Source organism: Capsicum annuum, chromosome 4, assembly GCF_002878395.1.
Source record: "Capsicum annuum cultivar UCD-10X-F1 chromosome 4, UCD10Xv1.1, whole genome shotgun sequence".
NCBI classification, from domain to species: domain Eukaryota; kingdom Viridiplantae; phylum Streptophyta; class Magnoliopsida; order Solanales; family Solanaceae; genus Capsicum; species Capsicum annuum.
The window spans coordinates 224,663,528-224,682,190 of record NC_061114.1 but is presented as its reverse complement, the minus strand read 5'-3'; the positions used below and the strand labels follow the sequence as shown (position 1 = coordinate 224,682,190).

General features: G+C 33.0%; 1 protein-coding gene across 1 annotated transcript; it reads right to left on the bottom strand.

Moving 5' to 3' along the window:
- Window positions 1-3,490: 3,490 nt before the first annotated feature.
- Window positions 3,491-6,230, bottom strand: LOC107867092 (cytochrome P450 CYP82D47). Its single transcript, XM_016713206.2, has 3 exons — window positions 5,604-6,230; window positions 4,895-5,217; window positions 3,491-4,117 (listed from the first exon to the last, which is right to left on the bottom strand). Exons 1-3 carry the CDS (start codon window positions 6,205-6,207, stop codon window positions 3,494-3,496), a joined length of 1,551 nt encoding a protein of 516 aa, XP_016568692.2. The 5' UTR covers window positions 6,208-6,230; the 3' UTR covers window positions 3,491-3,493.
- Window positions 6,231-18,663: the final 12,433 nt, after the last annotated feature.

Below are 18,663 nucleotides of genomic sequence, written 5' to 3'. Positions count from 1 at the left end.
AGTATATCAGTTAAAAAAGAACAAATTTTATTTGATCAATAAAATATATTTGAATTATAAAAATAAATAAATAAATAAAATAATATAATTAAAGAAGATAATAATTGTACATTGAATAATAAAATAAAAGGAAAAGGAGAAGAAGAAGTTCGTAGCAAAGAGAGAAGTCAAGTGTTATACATGGAGTAGTTGTTATTTAAAGGATTTAGCACATTTCAGTACTTTTAAAATTATTATTTATCCAATAAAATTGTGCTTTAAGATTTTAAAGTCGAACGGACTCCTACATACATGGAGCAGATATTTCAAATTGAAGTTCTATTTTATGTTTTTTTTTATCCTTTTTAGTTTTTTCTATTTAACAATAAAAAGTGTCTTTATCCTTTAAATAAATTTTCAAGTGAAATGTATCAAATATTGGACTGAGTCAAAAATAAATTTTGAAAGTTTATAAAAGATAAAGTTTGAAACAGTAAATGTCTATTAGAACTCTTCAGAGTTTTTAATTTTAAGATAATGAATTTTTTCTTTAAAAAGGATAATGTATTTCAAATTTAAATACTTAATCTTTCTATTCAAATTTTTTATTAAAATATTTTTTTAACTTTATTAAATATATTTTTTTATTTTGTTTTTTTAAATTATTATTATTATTATCTTATATATACATAATGCTACTACAACTTCTAACACCACTATTAATTATTATTATTATTTTAATAATTTTTTTTATCTTTCTCTAATATGAAAATAAATTATATTTAAATATATTTTATAAACTTTAAATTTTAAAGAGATAATTTTAAAATTGTACATGTCTATTAGAACTCTTTAATTATAAGTTTCTATTTTAAAATATTGAAAATATTTTTTTAAAGGATAATGTACTTTAAATTCAAATATTTAATCTTTTAATTCAAAATTTTCATTACAATATTTTTTAACTTTTTATCTTTTTTTAAAGTAGGTTAGTTTGTTTCAAATTTACTGTATTTACTGCATCTTTTGTTTAAAGTACGCTTCATTTTTTAAATTTATAAGTCATAATAATCATTAGGAGTTGAGATAAAATTAAAACTCTAAAATTATTGAGGTAGTTATAATAGTAATATTTAAATTATTGTATCTTTTATTTAAAGTACGTTTCTTTTTTTAAATTTATAAGTCATGATAATCAATAAGAGTTGAGATAAACTTAAAACTCTAAAATTATTGAGGTAGTTATAATAGTAAAAATTTAAATTTACTGCATCTTCTTTATTTGGTTATAATGTTGTTTGAAATGGCCACGTTTCTTTATTTTTAAATTTACTGCATCTTTTGAAAGTTTAATTTAAATTTACTGCATTTTTTTTATTTGGTTAAAAAGTTATTTGAAATGATCCACATTTCTTTATTTTTAAGTTAATACATCTTTTGAAAGTTTAAAACTTGCTAATATTTTTTAATTTAAATTTTTTATTACAATATTAATAAATATTGTCTTAAAAATTGTCTTATTATTATTATTATTATTATTATTATTATTATTATTATTATTATTATTATCATATACATACGTACTACTGCTTGCTTCTATCCTTACTATTAATTATTATTATTATTATTATTTTAATAATTTTTATCTTTCTCTAATATGTAAATAAATTATATTTAAATATATTTTATAACATTTAAATTTTATAAGAGATAAGTTTGAAGTAGTATATATCTATTAGAACTCTTTAATTATTAGTTTCTATTTTTAGGATAATGAAACTCTTTTTTTGTAAAAGGATAATTAATTCAAATATTTAATTTTTCAATTCAAAATTTTTATTACAATTTTTTTAACTTTGTCTTAAAATATTTTTTAATATTGTCTTAAAAATTGCCACGTGGCTATTTTAATATTTTTTTTTATTTGGTTAAAAAGTTGTTTGAAGTGACCCACGTTTCTTTATTTTTAAATTAATACATCTTTTGAAAGTTTAAAAATTGTTAATATTTTTTTAATTTTAATTTTTTATTAAAGTATTAATAAATATTATCTTAAAAATTGTCTTCTTCTTATTATTATTACTATTATTATCATATACATACGTACTACTGCTTGCTTCTATCCTTACTATTAGTTATTACTATTATTATTTTAATAATTTTTTATCTTTCCCTAATATGTAAATAAACTATATTAAATATATTTTATAACATTTAAATTTTATAAGAGATAAGTTTAAAGTAGTATATATCTATTAAAACTCTTTAATTATTAGTTTCTATTTTTAAGATAAGGAAAATCTTTTTTTGTAAAAGGATAATTTTCTTAAAAAGACTAATATTTTTAAATTCAAACATCTCTAATTTTTTAATTCAAAATTTTTATTACAATAGTATTAGTCTTGTTCTAAATCTGTACACGTGGCAATATTTCACACTATCACTTAGCTAATTATGGTGCTTCGTCTTCTGCTTTATAATATATATAGATATGGTAAAGGAGAAAAACATTTTGATTCCTATAGATTTTATTTTAAGGATTTTTGATAATTAATTAAGTCATTTAATTTCTAATTATTGGAAATGTGTTTGTTTTCTTAATTTTTTTTGTTCGTGGATATTCATGAATTTCAAAAATTAGTAATTAATTTATCATTTAGTCACTCACATTTTATGTTAAACTTATTTCTTATTCAAAATTTGAGAATAATATAGTTCTGAAAACATTATCCACTTCATTATTAATTTTCATATCTACTAGTCCTTTCCGCCCCTAACTAAGGTTTGCATTAATTATTGTTGCTTATATAAGGGTAAAGAAAAAAGTGCAAGAGCAAATGAAAAAAAAAAAACAATAAAAGTTTCCTTAGTACATATTGTTATGAAATCTCTATCCTATCAATTTCAGGCATAATTATCTAACAACACTATTTATGACAGTCCTTTTCTTTGAGTTGCTTTATTTATTTATATATGATAGGAAAAATCACAATAATATGAAAAAAAATAATAATAGCATAAGTATAAATATCATTACACCAATATGAACACATAATTTTAAAAAAAAAACTACTTTTAAAACAATAAATATCAAATTTAACGCCCGAAACATATGCTTTTATGCCCGGAGCTCACACTTATGTATGACAATGGGCTTACGCTCAGAATTTTAGGCCGTAAGCCTTATGGATGGATATATGCCTTTTATTTACGCTCCGAAGTATTTTTAATACGCTCCGCTCCAAAACTCCCCCTGAGACATTCCCAAGAACCCCTTCGAAAATACTGATACATTTCGAGCATGCCAATATAAATTAATTCTTGAATCTTGTCTCAGAATTCGACAGAAGATCTGATACAACATACTTATTCCCTTACAATTTGAACGGAGAAGAAAATAAACATACAAAGATCTCTTATATATTAATTTCAAACCTCTTACAAGTAAAAATCTCTTGTAAGACATAAATAAAACTTAAATATAACATTGTAACTATTGAAAAATATCGGTATTTCATTCATAAAGATTAGAATTCAATCGTGGAGTAAGGTGAACTTCGAGTGGAGAAGCTTTAAGATTTGTCAATCCAAAGCTCTCACTCATATCAATTGGTTCATCAGAAGGCCTCTTAATATCAAACCTTTGTAGCAATACAGCTAACACATAGTACACAACTTGAAGGGCCAAAGAAGTTCCAGGGCACATTCTTCTTCCGGTACCAAATGGAATTAACTCAAAATGATTTCCCCTTACATTAACATCTTTATGAGTCGTCAAGAACCTCTCTGGCTTAAACTCGTGTGGATTTGGCCAAATATTCGGATCATGATGAAATTTCCACATGTTCACAAATAAGCGAGTGCCTTTTGGTATATCATAGCCACTAACAACACAATCCTCAATCGACTCGTGGGGTAGCAAAATTGGTGTGGGTGGATATAAACACATCGATTCATTAACAATAGCCTGAAGATAAACTAAGTTCTTGATGTCCGATTCTTGGACCCATCTGTTCTTGCCAACATGAGTGTCTAGCTCATCTTGAGCTTTTTTTAGTGATTGGTAGTTGTTTAGAAGTAAAGATAAAGTCCATGTCAGAGTTACCATGGTGGTGTCTACACTTGCCAATAGCATACTCTACCAATCCAAAACAAAAAAAATCAACAGTTTATTTTAACAAAATACTAACATAATTAGGGAAAGATTAACATTACTCCTATGTATCCCAATTTATGAACAACCTTTTCCTATTATGTAATTCATAATTTCAATATCTCATGACTATCACATGATATATTTAAGAGCACAAAATTTAAACAATTAAAGCACGTATATTTAGTTCAGTATCATATGATTCAATAATTATTTTTTAACTTTTAAAAACTCCATGTTTAGGCAAACTAAGACAAATTAATAAAACGGAGTCATGACTCATGAGTATATATATATGTCATGTATGCTATTCTAACACGGCGAATTTAGAATTTTTAGAACATGAGTGTATTACTAAACTCAAAAAAAAAAAAGAAAAATTGTTTTAAATAGGATTTGATGTCTAGTCTTCTATGTAAACAACTCAACATTCAACCAAGTGCACATTTAATCATCTTGTTGCATGGCACCTGCATATAATATTATACTAATTCTAAAAAATATATTCACAAAATACCTAGTTTTACATAAAGATTATGGGTTCACATGTCCCATATTTAGCCTATAAATTCACCCTTGCTTCTATTAACACAGTTAATTATCAGGTAACTCTATTCTCCAATACTTGGAGCCTTGGACAGAGTACAAAAAGTTACCGAATTAAGGTATTTGCCTCCAAAATTACCAATCTAGTATTTGCTAAAAACAAATTATTGTAATTTAATTTAGATGTGTTTTTAAGGAGGGTAACTAAGAACTTACCATACAAGTAGCTTTGATAATGGTATCAGCATCAAAATGACCAGGAAGATCTTTGTCTTCGCAAATGGATAACATGACATCCATGAAATCTTCTTCATCCCCACTTCTATTTACCCTTAATTTCCTCTTTCTTTTGTGTTCCACTAACCACTCTTCGCCGAGGCAGTCTATTTCTTTAGCAGTTTCTTTCAAGGCCTTTTCATGGCCTCCAGTATCCAGCCATCTTAGGTAAGGTAAAAAATCAGCCACAACAAAAGCCCCCAACAATTCAAAACTTCTCCGAGTTGCTTTCTGAGCCCTCCTTTTTTCTTCTTCATCATCACCTGTCGCAGAGGCGAATCTAATATTTAATCTTTAGGGTTAAAAGATTATTTGAAACAAAACATTATACCTGTACAAACATTCTGGGATTTTTATCATAGAACTGATCACTTTTCAGCCTTATTTATCAAAAAATAATCACTCTCATAGTTTTAAATCGCGTTGGTGAAACTCCGCATGACAACATCCTGCGGAAGTTTCATCTATGAACTTGAAACTCCACTACAATATTCTAAAGGAATTTCATCTGTAAATTTGAAACTCCATAATGATGATTATTTTACTTATATTACATAAGCTAAAAAAAGTGCCTGAAATTTACCCAATGTTAACATATATAACATAACTAGATAATCATATAACTTTGTATAACTAAATAATCATATACCTTTGTATTGTACTCCAAATAGGATCTTCATCATAATGTTCATAATTAAATTTCCAAACCATTCTTTCATCTCCATCTTCACAACACCATTTAAATTATTACCCTTATCATAAATCTCTTTAACAGCTGATTTTACTTCAAATTCTCGAATGTGGCTAAACATCTCAATTCGCCTAGCTGAAAGCAATTCAATTGTGCCTATCTTCCTTATCTCTCGCCAGTACGACCCATAAGGTGCAAACGCAAACATGGCATAATTATAACCTAAGATCTCTAAAGCTAAGGTTTTGGGCCGATTTGCAAAGGCCATATCGTTTGTGGTGAAACATTCTTTAACTATATTGTGATCACTCACAACTACTACTTGATTTACTCCGAGTTTTAATTGGAAAATAGGCCCATATTTTTCAGCCATATGACCGAATACTTCGTGAGGCATTTGAGGTCCATTGAGGAGGTGGAGATGGCCGATAATCGGCCATGCTCTGTCTGCTTTTGGTACATTCCTACTCTGCCTTTTAGCTGAGGAGATCGACAGTTTGTGAAGAAACAAGAAAAGAAAAAAGGAGAAAGCCAGTGTAAGGGCAATGAGCAAGAAATCCATGGGTATAGTTAATTTGTTACGTAGTCACTGAACTTTAAATTCAGAAGTAAGGATATATATAGTAAACTAACCAATATTAACAAATGGCAAGCTTGATACACTAAATAATTAAGTGGGGACAGTACAGTAATCAGTATTAAAGACAGGGCGGATCCAGGATTTGGAGGTTGTAGGTGCTACTAGGAATCGAATCCACACCACTATAAGCATCTAGGTATTTAAGTTTCACACCAAAACAAAAGCACCCAACAGCTACTTTGTCTATGGGTGCTTAACAATACATTATAACCAATTTTACTGTATTTTTTATATAAATATATAGAATTTTTACGAGGTTCAATGGGTGCTCAAGCACCCGATACGGACAATGTGGGTCCGCCCCTGATTAAAGAATGACAGTTTGATGCACTAGATTAAGAAGTGGAGATAGTGCAATAATCAATATTAAAAAATGACAGCTTGAAGAACTAATTTAAGTGGGGATACTATTAAAAAATGACAGCTTGATGCACTAGATTAAGCTACAATAATCAATATTAAAAGACGACAACTTCGTGCACTAAACTAAGAAGTGGGATAGTGCAATAATTAATATTAAAAAAATGATAACTCGATGAACTAATTTAAGTGGCATAGTATTAAAAAATGACAGTTTGACGTACTAAATTAAGCTAAAATAACCAATATTAAAAGGCGACAACTCAGGCTCTAAACTAAGAAGTGGGAATAATATAATAACTGTTATGATTCGGACAGAATAAACAATCACAAGTAAAAGAAAATAAGAACAACACACAGATTTACGTGGAAACCCTTGCAGGAAAAACCACGAGCAGAGGTAGAGCAGGTATCACTATAATAGAGAGAGAGTACAATGTGGAGAAGGATGAACTTTCTGAATAATAAAATAACCCACTAAATCGCACTTATATATTACGTGCGTACAAATAGGTCCTAGACCCAAAAACATAAAGGTCCACCAACAAAAATTCGGGTCACAACTCTAACAATCTCCACCTTGACACGAATTCTAATTCAAAACTCAAATCCATTTCAAGACAAACTCTCCACCTCTTCCACAAAAGTCCCTAAGGGCACATCTTAACAACTAACACTAACCAAGTCCAAGCAATGCTCAAACTTGGCACTTGGTATTATCTTGCTCATCATATCAGCAGAATTATCATGAGTACTAATCTTGCTTACCACAATATCACCACAAGCAATAATTTCGCGCACAAAATAATATCGAACATCGATGTGCTTTGTCCTCTGGTGAAACATGTGATCTTTCGTGAGGAAGATGACACTCTGACTGTCGCAAAAAGACTGTAGTAATCTGTAAGTCTTTGCTAAGTTCATCAAACAGACCCCTCAACCAAATAGCTTCCTTAAATGCCTCTGTAATAGTCATATACTCTGCCTCAGTAGTTAACAAAGCAACTGTAGTCTGTAAGGTAGCTTTCCTACTAATAGCACAACCACTAATGGTGAAAACATAGCCTGTAAGGGATCTCCTTTTATCATGATCTTCTGTAAAATCAAAATCAACATACCCGATTACTCCATCTCTATTTCACCCAAACTGCAAACAAACATCAACAGATCCATGCAAGTATCTGAAAATCCACTGAAATGCTTTCAAATGTTCTTTGCCAGAATTTGCCATATATCTACTAACTGCACTGACGATATAAGATAAATTTAGTCGAGAACACACCATCGCATACATAAGAGATCTGACGGCGCTAGAGTATGGAACTCAGGACATATAGTCACGCTCATCATCTGCCTTTGGAGATAAAGTGGCCGAGAGTTTGAAGTGAGCTGCTGTAACACCCCGTAAAATTCGTGCATGGATTAGCCTTTAATAGAGTGCTCTTAGACTTAAAAACTTGAAAATTTTTCTAAGTGTAACTTAGAGTCATTTTAGCTGGCAATCTTTGCGAAATAACTTTTCAACCTTTCCAACCTTCGTATGTAGATTTTCAAGTTACATTACGATCGGACAAGCTCATAGTACATCTCAAATAAGTTTCGAAATTTTTCGGAACGCATAAGGCTGCGTTTGGATTTCAAAACAGTAGCAAAACACATAGCCTGTTGCCCAGTTTTCAGCATTTCAGGTTCAACTTCAAATGATCATAACTCTCTGAATATAATGAACTGGGAGATCTTCTACCTATCAAATGAAAGATCTTTGAGTTTTCTTTCCAATGCAACTGGTTTCATCCAAATTCAACATTTGAGTAAGGAATTATACCCGTTTTACTTCAGCATGTCAGTTTGTCAACTGAGGGACAGTTTCGACTTTGTTTGTTTTCTTAGGGGCATTTTAGTCATTTCACCTCACCTAAATTTCATCTATAATGCCAGATTTAGCCCCCAATTCATCAAAATATAATTCTTTTCTCAAATTTTCTCTCAAGAACACCCCTTAGGGTTTCAAACAAAAATCCCAAATAACTCAAGATTCAAATGTGGGTTTTGGAAGATAATTAGATATTTGGAATCCCCACATTGTAGGATTCAAGGATCATCCCTCAATTTCTTAAATAGAGGTACGCGAGATTTTTTTAAATTCTCATGGGCATAGAAAAATCATGTTTTAAAATGGGGTTTTTGAATATATGTATATATTCATGTATTAAATGTTTTAACACCATTGTTTTGGTCTTTTGACCTTTCCCAAAGTGATTTGAGAATATGAATGTATGAAACCATGTATTTAAGAATGAATTCTTGTTGAGAGCATGATTTTCGGTGAATTCCCTCCTATTATGAATTTTTCAGATTTCTCATAGCATATGAATTATTTTGCAATGCATCCTTGAAAAGCACTATATGAAATGATTGAACTCTTGTTATGATTTAAAGGTGGTTTTAAATCACTAAAGAGGGAATCTAGCATGAATATTTAATGTTCATAATGCATGTAATGAAAGAGTGCATGGATTTACTAAAGACGCTAGACCACCATATGTTGATGAAATTTTTGCATGATTTTGACTTGAGTTTTGAAACACGAAATCTTCTATATCAGTTGCACGTTTTTGGTGGTATAAATTATGCTTTAAATGAAATATTTAGCTTAATGTATTATGGATCAGAAATCATGACTTGCAAGTCTTGGTATGACGATACCAATTCAAACCAATGCCATATCAGACTCAGACTAATAGACATTTTAGACTATTATGATTTTAGACATTCAGAATGTTGCATGTACAGAAAGGGTTAAAAATAGGCATACAGAGATGTTAGGTGATTCCCTGAAGAGGGCTTGAGTTCAAGCAACTCAATGCCTAAAATCGTGATTTGCCGACTCGAGTATATTATTATACACTAACTTAAGTGTCGTGTAGCGTATCAGATTTAGGAACTCCAACCCTTGCGGCATACTCGGGTTGGAGGCTTCCCTGCCGAGTCAATGGCGGATTCCATATCGCCCGTGGAATATCAGACTTGTAGGGGATACCATCTAACTCAGAAGTAATACACAGATCAAAATTTGAAAGTTACAGACAGGTTATATGTTTTCAGAAAGTGCCCATGTGTTTTCAGAAGCTATTTTATACGTGATGTGTTGATGAAAATTGCTCTCATCTATTATATATATGTTCAAATACTTTATTTTGGATTACTTCGCGTGCCAGTATATTTGTGCTGACCCCTTCTCCTTCCAGGTTTTGGGACACAGTCTAGGGGTCCATATAAATAGTAGATATTTCAGATCGCAGAGCAAATTTTGCAAGAGTGAGCCTTCTATATTTCAGAAGGCCTGTTTACTTTCAGATATTTATCTTTAGTCATGTTTTGGTCTACTGGGGTCCTTGTCCCAGTTTTCAGATAGTTTTGTTTAGTTCATAGTAGAGATTTCGCAGACTGAGTCAGACATTATTATTATCCATATATATTTTGGATTTCAATTTTTCAGTATTATGATCACATTCAGACTGACCATGTTTCTGTATTAGATTTCTATTTCCGCATTATCTTTTATTGTATGAATGTTGTGTATGATTACCAGATAGACAGAGGGCATCCCAGACCTTCACGGTTCAGGAATGATCGTCATCGCCAGGGCCCCGGTTCGGGTCGTGACAAACTTGGTATCAGAGCATGGTTCATTGTCCCAGGGTGTCTGCAAAATCGCATCGGGTAGAGTCTTGTTTATGGGTGTGTAGCGCGCTATACTTATAAGCAAGAGGCTACTGGGCATTTAGGAATGTCTCTCTTTCTTCATGTTCTAGTTCATGCAATAAAGTTAGAATGTTCCTCTTTCATACTCTAATTCGAGCTATGGTGTCGCCCATACAAAAGTAAAAAGTCATCCCAATTTTTTTTCTTACTCTAATGTCCTCAGATATGTCTTATTATTGAGGTGATTCAAGTGTAGAAGTTTAGAATCTAAATGGTATGGTCCTTTCTGATTGAACCATATAAGAGTTAAAATTTGTGCAAGGACTTGAGAAGAGTCCATTAGTGCTTCAATGTGTATTGATTTCGATGTAAACATTGATCCTGATGGAATCGTGCTTTTCATCTTGAGGTATTAATTGCATTTAGTCCCCTTCAAATTTATGTTACAAATGTGTTGCTTAAGGGGGGATGATGTGTAGTAGAATGTTGGAACTGTATTTCCACCCAAATAGTAGTATGCGTTAAAGTGTTGTTGTCATGACCTATTGGTAGTGAAATTAGACCAAGAAGTTGGTGATGTGAAGTCATAAAGTTAGAAGTCAGAGTGAGGCTAACTTTTGTGTAAATGAATATTTTAGTTGAATAACCGATGTTCGAGAATGATTTACCCCCCTTATGGTGATAGACTAATGTGGTAACTAGTAACATGTGTGGATGGTATGGTAGTCCGTGGAGGAAGTGTTTGACTCTGATTTTCTTTATACAGAGTAAGATGTGTATTCTTAGTTCATTGGATATTGCGTATTAAATTTCTATCTCATGTAATCTTGTCATCAGGTGTTGTTGAAAAAAAATAAAGTCTAGTGAAGCCATGTGGGGCTCTTTCGAATCACTAGCATAGTTGATTTGTCATTCATCTCATTTTCCTGTTCAAAATACAAAATCAAAGTCTAGTGAAGCCGTGTGAGGCCTATTTCGATTCACTAGCAACTTGTTGTCCAGCTTGTTGTTCTTATGTTGGTTTAATATATGTATAGCTGAGTTTGTTTGCATGAGATTGAGTTGGTAAAGAGGTGATTCGTCCTTGTGTGTTATTTAGTAGAAGGTAGAGAAGGAGTTGTTAGTTAGGGTGATTTGTCGGTTGCTTGAAGTGTGAAAATGGCTAAATTAGCCAGTAAGTTGTAAGTATAGACTCATGGTTGTTTGTGAAATTTGAAGGTAGTCTAAATGTATGATTGGGTAAGTAAGCGTGATGTGAGAAGCCGTATAAGTACATAAGATTATATAGGGTTATAGTATAAGATTAATGTCGATCATGTCTATTATGTGACTTTAACCCTTGACCTTCTTTTCCTTGGTAGTTGTAAACTAGTACTACTTGTGAGAAGGTACGTAGTAAATTTTTGAGGTATAGTAGTAATGTCATAAAGGTTCTTTGGTCGTGGATAGTATCTAGATAAAATCAGGTATCTGGGGTAGAATGTCCCAATTTGATGGACTAGTAAATTATGTTGTATTCTTCATGGGTGGTATTTACTGAATAAAACAAGTATGAGCTGATTCCTATGATGCCTTACAACATGTATTTATAGTATCTAAAAGTCCCTAAGTCAACAAGGTACAACAATGCAAGCTATACAATTATCAACTACAAGCTGAAAATCTGAAAATCCTGCACATGCATGCTGAAATTTCTGCACATGAATGCCAACCTTTGTGGATCTTTTAAAGCTGGAAAATCTGCACTTTCATACTAGCCCGAGTGAACTTCCTAAAGTCTAATAAATGTGCTGCCAGAATATTTTGACCATCTAGAAGGTGCTGGAACGTTGGCAGCAATGCGGGGCATTTATTGAAGCCCCGCTAAGCTCGAAAACAGGCCCGAATAGTCCGAAACATGCCCAAAACGTGAGGAGTTTAATGGGTTGTGACATTGAGCGTCACAATGTGGTTGTAAAAATAGTGACTTAAGATTAATGATGTATATTTTGTAAGAATTATGTATAAGGTTGGGTTGTAAATCATGTTTAGCACTAGACATTAAGTTTGAACAATTGATGTCCATGAAGGCGGATGTGATGATTTCTTGGTTAATGATACTAGTTTTAAGGAAGTAATCTAATAGGCTTGAATGGTATATGCAAGAGCCTAAGTTTATTTGATTCGTTGTGAAGTATGATGTTGCATATATAATGTAGAAGTATGCCCAAGGTGATCTGAGGTTGCTGTATTTTCTAAGACTATTACACATTTTGTGTGACGAGTGGTACCGTTGAGTTGCTAGGTGGAGAAAGACTAGTTAGATGGTATATGGTGTTCTAAATAGTCAAGTTAAGGAGTTTTGATTGATAGTGTTGAGCCTTTTTATATGATCTTGATTCTCATAGTAGAGAGATGTAAGTTTGGAGTCGCGATATTGATAGGCTATGTCGGAAGTAGTATGATTCATTGAAGGCTTGGTGATATCCATGTTGAGTGCTAGATTCTAAGTTTGAGTTTTTGAAGGTTGAACTAATAGAAATAAGAGTTAAAGCACTAGAGGGTGTGCACTCCGACTATGGGGATACTCATGAAGACCCGAATTTAGTAAGTGTGCAAGTATTATATGATGACTGCTGGGTCTATTGAATGATAAAGTGTATCTCAGAAGGTAGTATTAACAGTGGGTTTTCTACTTTCAGGTGTAGTCATTCGGGTTATGTGCCCTGATATGCGTGTATAATAGTTTTTCAGACCCCAGAGTGTAGTGAGTGTACTTCAGTTTAGAGTCTAGTAAGGGATCTCCCAAACTTAATATAATGGCTTGAAGCTAAGGGGGAGATGATAGAGCGAATAACCAAGTCAGGATTTCAGATTCTAGTCGTGATGTCATGATGATATAGAACGTCAGAAAGTGAGGGTGAGACTCAACCCATTCTTATCTCAGTATTTTTTTTCCAGTTATCCCAATAACTACTCATGCCTTACGTTTCAGTCCAATGATCAAAATTCATGTTCATGCTTATGATAGAGAATCATGTACTCTTCAAGTTCCAAAATGAGAAGTTTCAGTTCATTCAGTAGTCGGAATCCTATTCCATAAGTTATGAACTCCAAATTGAGGTCATGTAGCTTATGACTCATGTACTCACGCTTTACAGTATGCTTGTTTTAGATAAGACCATAAGTGTGAAGTAAGATCTGGGGCAAAGTTTTTGATATATGTGATTTTTAGTGGAAATTTGTGTGTGTATGTTCTTGGGGTAGCGCGTGGGAGTTATATTAATAGTGGTTTAGAGAATATGTGAAGTGTTTCTTCATAGGTGTTTGCCTTGAAGTTCATATGAGGTTATAAAGATAGGCTTGAATGACATGTTGGGATTTTAGTGAAAGGACACAATATGCGCTAGTGAATCTATAGTAAGAGTTCAGAGTTAGTCATTAATGTGGGAAGGCATGATATTCTTAGGGTGTGAACTTTAAAAAGATATGGAAGATTGAATCATATTGTTTATACTAGTATCATGGTATGACATGTTGTATTTTTGTGACTTGGAGTTAGGCTTGATCGTAGTGAAAGGATTTAAGCTACTATAGACATTGTAGAAAGAGCTATCAATGCCCATATGAGAATTATAAGTTGAATGGAATGAATATGGTATTTAAGGGAAATAGTATACTTAAGGGAGTGTTAAAGAAGTGTGCTAAGCTTGAAAAACAAGAAGTTGCATTGTCCAAGATCTTTTGCTCCATAATGCTACTAGACTTTCTTTAGACAGAGTTTTGAAGAGATACTCCCGTTGAATATAAGTTTCCGGTGTATTTCAGTTTAGCAGTCAGGCAGACAAGTTACGGTGGTTTTCTACCTTTCACCCAATCCTGCTATCTGAAGTCTTATGCGTATGACCATCCTAATATATTTTATCCTAAGTTTGTATTCAGTTCAGCCAAAGCATCATATTTCAGATTCAGCTATTTAGTCATGACTCAGTTCATAAGCGTTCAGTGCATAATCTCAAATACTTCCAAGTATTTTAGCCCAGTATAATACCCTGGTACGATCTAAGTCTTGATGCCTCATGATTCGTAATTGCATAAGTTATCACTTCTCAATTCAATATGTATGATTGGTTCATGAACACTTCAAGGGAATCCTAAACTCTTAGCATGAATTAGCGTCTTGAAGCAAGTAAGGGCAAGTCAACTCAGAATTCAGTTTCGTGATAGAAGTTTAAATGTTTCAGATCAGTTATATACTTTCTTAGAAGACACATCATGCCAGCGTCATTCTATACCTTTGAGCTTCAACATTTCCAATCCATCATACGGGGAAAAATGATCCCAAGGAGGAGATAATGTAACACCCAATAAAAGTCGTGCATGGATTTGCCTTTAATAGAGTGCTCTTAGACTTAAAAACTTGAAAATTTTTCTAAGTGTAACTTAGAGTCATTTTAGCTGGCAATCTTTGGGATACAAATTTTCAACCTTTCTGACCTCTGTTTTTAGATTTTCAAGTTGAGTTACGATTGGACAAGCTCATATTACATCTCGGATAAGTTTTGGAATTTTTCGGAACGCATAAGGCTGCGTTTGGATTTCAAAACAGTAGCAAAATGCATAGCCTGTTGCCCAGTTTTCAGCATTTCATGGTTAATTTCAAACGATCATAACTCTCTGAATATAATGAACTGGGAGAGATTCAACCTATCAAATGAAATATCTTTAAGTTTTCTTTCCAATAAAACTGGTTTCATCCAAATACAACTTCTGAGTAAAGAGTTATACCCATTTTACTTCAGCCTGTCAGTTTGTCAACTGAGGGACAGTTTCGACTTTGTTTGTTTTCTTATGGGCATTTTAGTCATTTCACCTCACCCAAATTTCGTCTATCACACCATATTTAGCCCCCAATTCATCAAAATATAATCCTTTTCTCAAATTTTCTCTCAAGAACACCCCTTAGGGTTTCAAACAAAAATCCCAAATAACTCAAGATTCAACCGTGGGTTTTGGAAGATAATTAGAGATTTGGAATCCCCACCTTGTAGGCTTCAAGGATCATCCCTCAATTTCTTAAATAGAGGTACGCAGGGTTTTCCTAAATTCTCATGGGCATAGAAAAATCATGTTTTAGAATGGGATTTTTGAATCTATGTATATATTTATGTATTAAATGTTTTAACATCATTGTTTTGGTCTTTTGACCTTTCCCAAAGTGATTTGAGAATATGAATGTATGAAACCATCTATTTAAGAATGAATTCTTATTGAGAGCATGATTTTCGGTGAATTTCCTCCTATTATGAATTTTTCAGATTTCTCATAGCATATGAATTATTTTGCAATGCATCCTTGAAAAGCACTATATGAAATGATTGAACTCTTGTTATGATTTAAAGGTGGTTTTAAATCACTAAAGAGAGAATCTAGCATGAATGTTTAATGTTCATAATGCATGTAATGAAAGAGTGCATGGATTTGCTAAAGGCACTAAACCACCATATGTTGATGAAGTTTTTGCATGATTTTGACTTGAGATTCGAAACCCGAAATCTTCTATATCAGTTGCATGTTTTTGGTGGTCTAAATTATGCTTTAAATGAAAGATTTAGCTTAATATATTATGGCTCAGAAATCATGACTTGCAAGTCTTGGTATGACGATACTAATTCAGACCAATGCCATATCAGACTCAGACTAATAGACATTTCAGACTATCATGATTTTAGACATTCAGAATGGTGCATGTACAGAAAAGGTTAAGAATGGGCATACAGAGATGTTAGGTGGTTCCCTGAAGAGGGCTTGAGTTCAAGCAATTCATTGCCTAAAACCGTGGTTCGCCGACCCGGGTATATTATTATACACTAACTTAAGTGTCGTGTGGCATATCAGATTCAGGAACTCCAACCCTTGTGGCATACTCGGGTTGGAGGCTTTCCCGCCGAGTCAATGGCGGATTCCATATCGCCCGTGGAATATCAGACTTGTAGGGGATACCATCTAACTTAGAAGTAATACACAGATCAAAATTTGAAAGTTACATATAGGTTATATGTTTTCAAAAAGTGTCCATGTGTTTTCAGAAGCTATTTTATACGTGATGTGTTGATGAAAATTTCTCTCATCTATTATATATATGTTCAAATACTTTATTTTGGATTGCTTCACGTGCCAGTACATTTGTGCTGACCCCCCCTTTCCAGGTTTTGAGATACAGTCTAGGGGTTCAGATAAACAGTAGATATTTCAGATCGCAGAGCAGATTGTGCAGAGGTGAGCCTTCTATATTCCAGAAGGCCTGTTTACTTTCAGATATTTATCTTTAGTCATGTTTTGGTCTACTGAGGGCCTTGTCCCAGTTTTCAGACAGTTTTGTTTAGTTCATAGTAGAGATTTCGCAGACAGAGTCAGACATTATTATTATCCATATATATTTTGGATTTCAATTTTTCAGTATTATGATCACATTCAAACTAACCATGTTTTCGTATTATATTTCTATTTTCGCATTATCTTTTATTATATGAATGTTGTGCATGATTACCAGATAGACAGAGGGCGTCTCGGGCCTACACGGTTCGGGAATGTTCATCACAGCCAGGGCCTCGATTTGGGTCATGACAGCTTCCAATGGAGCACTTACAGGTTTGGCATTTTTCATATTGAACCTGTGAAGCACTTTCTCAATATACATTTTCTGACTCAAGTATAACTTACAATTCTTTCTATCCCTTAGAATCTCCATGCGAAAAATCTTCTTTGCTGCTCCTAGATCCTTCATATCAAACTCCTTACTGAGCTGGGCTTTGAATTTTATTGTCTCTCCCATATCCTTTGCTGCAATCAACATATCATTAATATACAAGAAAAGATACATGAATGAACCATCTCTTACCTCCTTGAAGTAGACACAACTATCATTATTTCTACTCTGAAACATATGAGAGACCATAAAAGAGTCAAAGCTGGGAGACTACTTTAAACCATAAAGAGACTTTTTCAACAAGCATACATAGTCCTCCTTTCCTGAGAGTACAAAACCCTTTGGTTGTTGCATATAGATGTCCTCCTCAAGTTCTCCATGTAAGAATGCAGTTTTGACATCCAACTACTCAAGCTCAAGATTATGCATGACCATAATACCAAACAAGACTCGAATCGAACTATGTTTTACAACTGGAGAAAACACATCTGTGAAGTCAATACCTAGAACCTGACTGTAGCCTTTAGCAACTAGTCTTGCTTTGTACCTTGCATCTTCAACTCCCGATGTTCGTTCTTTCTTTTTGAATACCCACTTGCAACAGACAGTTTTCTTATCTTTAGGAAATTTCACCAGATCCCATGTGTCATTATTATGAAGTGATTCTATCTGCTCCTGCATAGCAATTATCCATCGACCAAATCATCACAGCTAACTGCCTCTGAGTAAGAAGAAGGATCTTCACCAAAATCAATACCTTCTATTACCCTCAATACATAATCAACCAAATCATCTTCAACATACTTTTGAGGAGGTTTAATATCTCTTCTAGGCCTATCTTTAGCAATAGAATATTGTGGCACCATTGGTGGTGAAGAAGAAATAGTATCACTCTGTATCTCTGGGCTAGACTGAGAGGTAGGCACTGGTGTAGACTCTGCTTCAATCTGCAAATCAACATGGGTGCTTGACTTTTGTTGATTCATATCACTAAGCTCATTTGGGGGCGAAGCACTAGATTTGAAGGAAGCTCGAAGCATAGCAGTTTCATCAAACACAACATCCCTGCTAATTATAACCTTTCTGCTTTCTGGACACCAAAGCTTATAACTTTTAACACCAGGCTTATAACCCATAAATAAGTATTTGACAGATCTAGATTCCAACTTTTCATTATCAATATAAGCATACGCAGGACATCCAAATATCCTCAAATCTGAATAACTAGCAGGAGTACCAGACCATACCTCTTGTGGAGTCTTTTTATCAATCGCGGCTGAGGGAGAGAGATTAATAAGAAGACAAACTGTGAAAGCAGCTTTAGCCCCAAAAGACTTGGGTAAACCAGCATTAGAGAGCATACAACGCACCTTCTCCATTATAGTCCTATTCATTCATTCGTCCACTCCATTCTGCTATGGAGTATGACAAACTGTCAAGTGCCTCACAATTCCTTCTGACTTGCACAAAGTATTAAATTCATTAGAACAGAACTCTAAACCATTATCGGTCCAAAGGCGTTTTACCTGCTTCACTGTCTGCTTTTCAATCGTAGTCTTCCACTCCTTGAAAGTAGGAAACACATTATTTTTTTACTTCAGAAAGAATACCTAAACTTTTTTGAT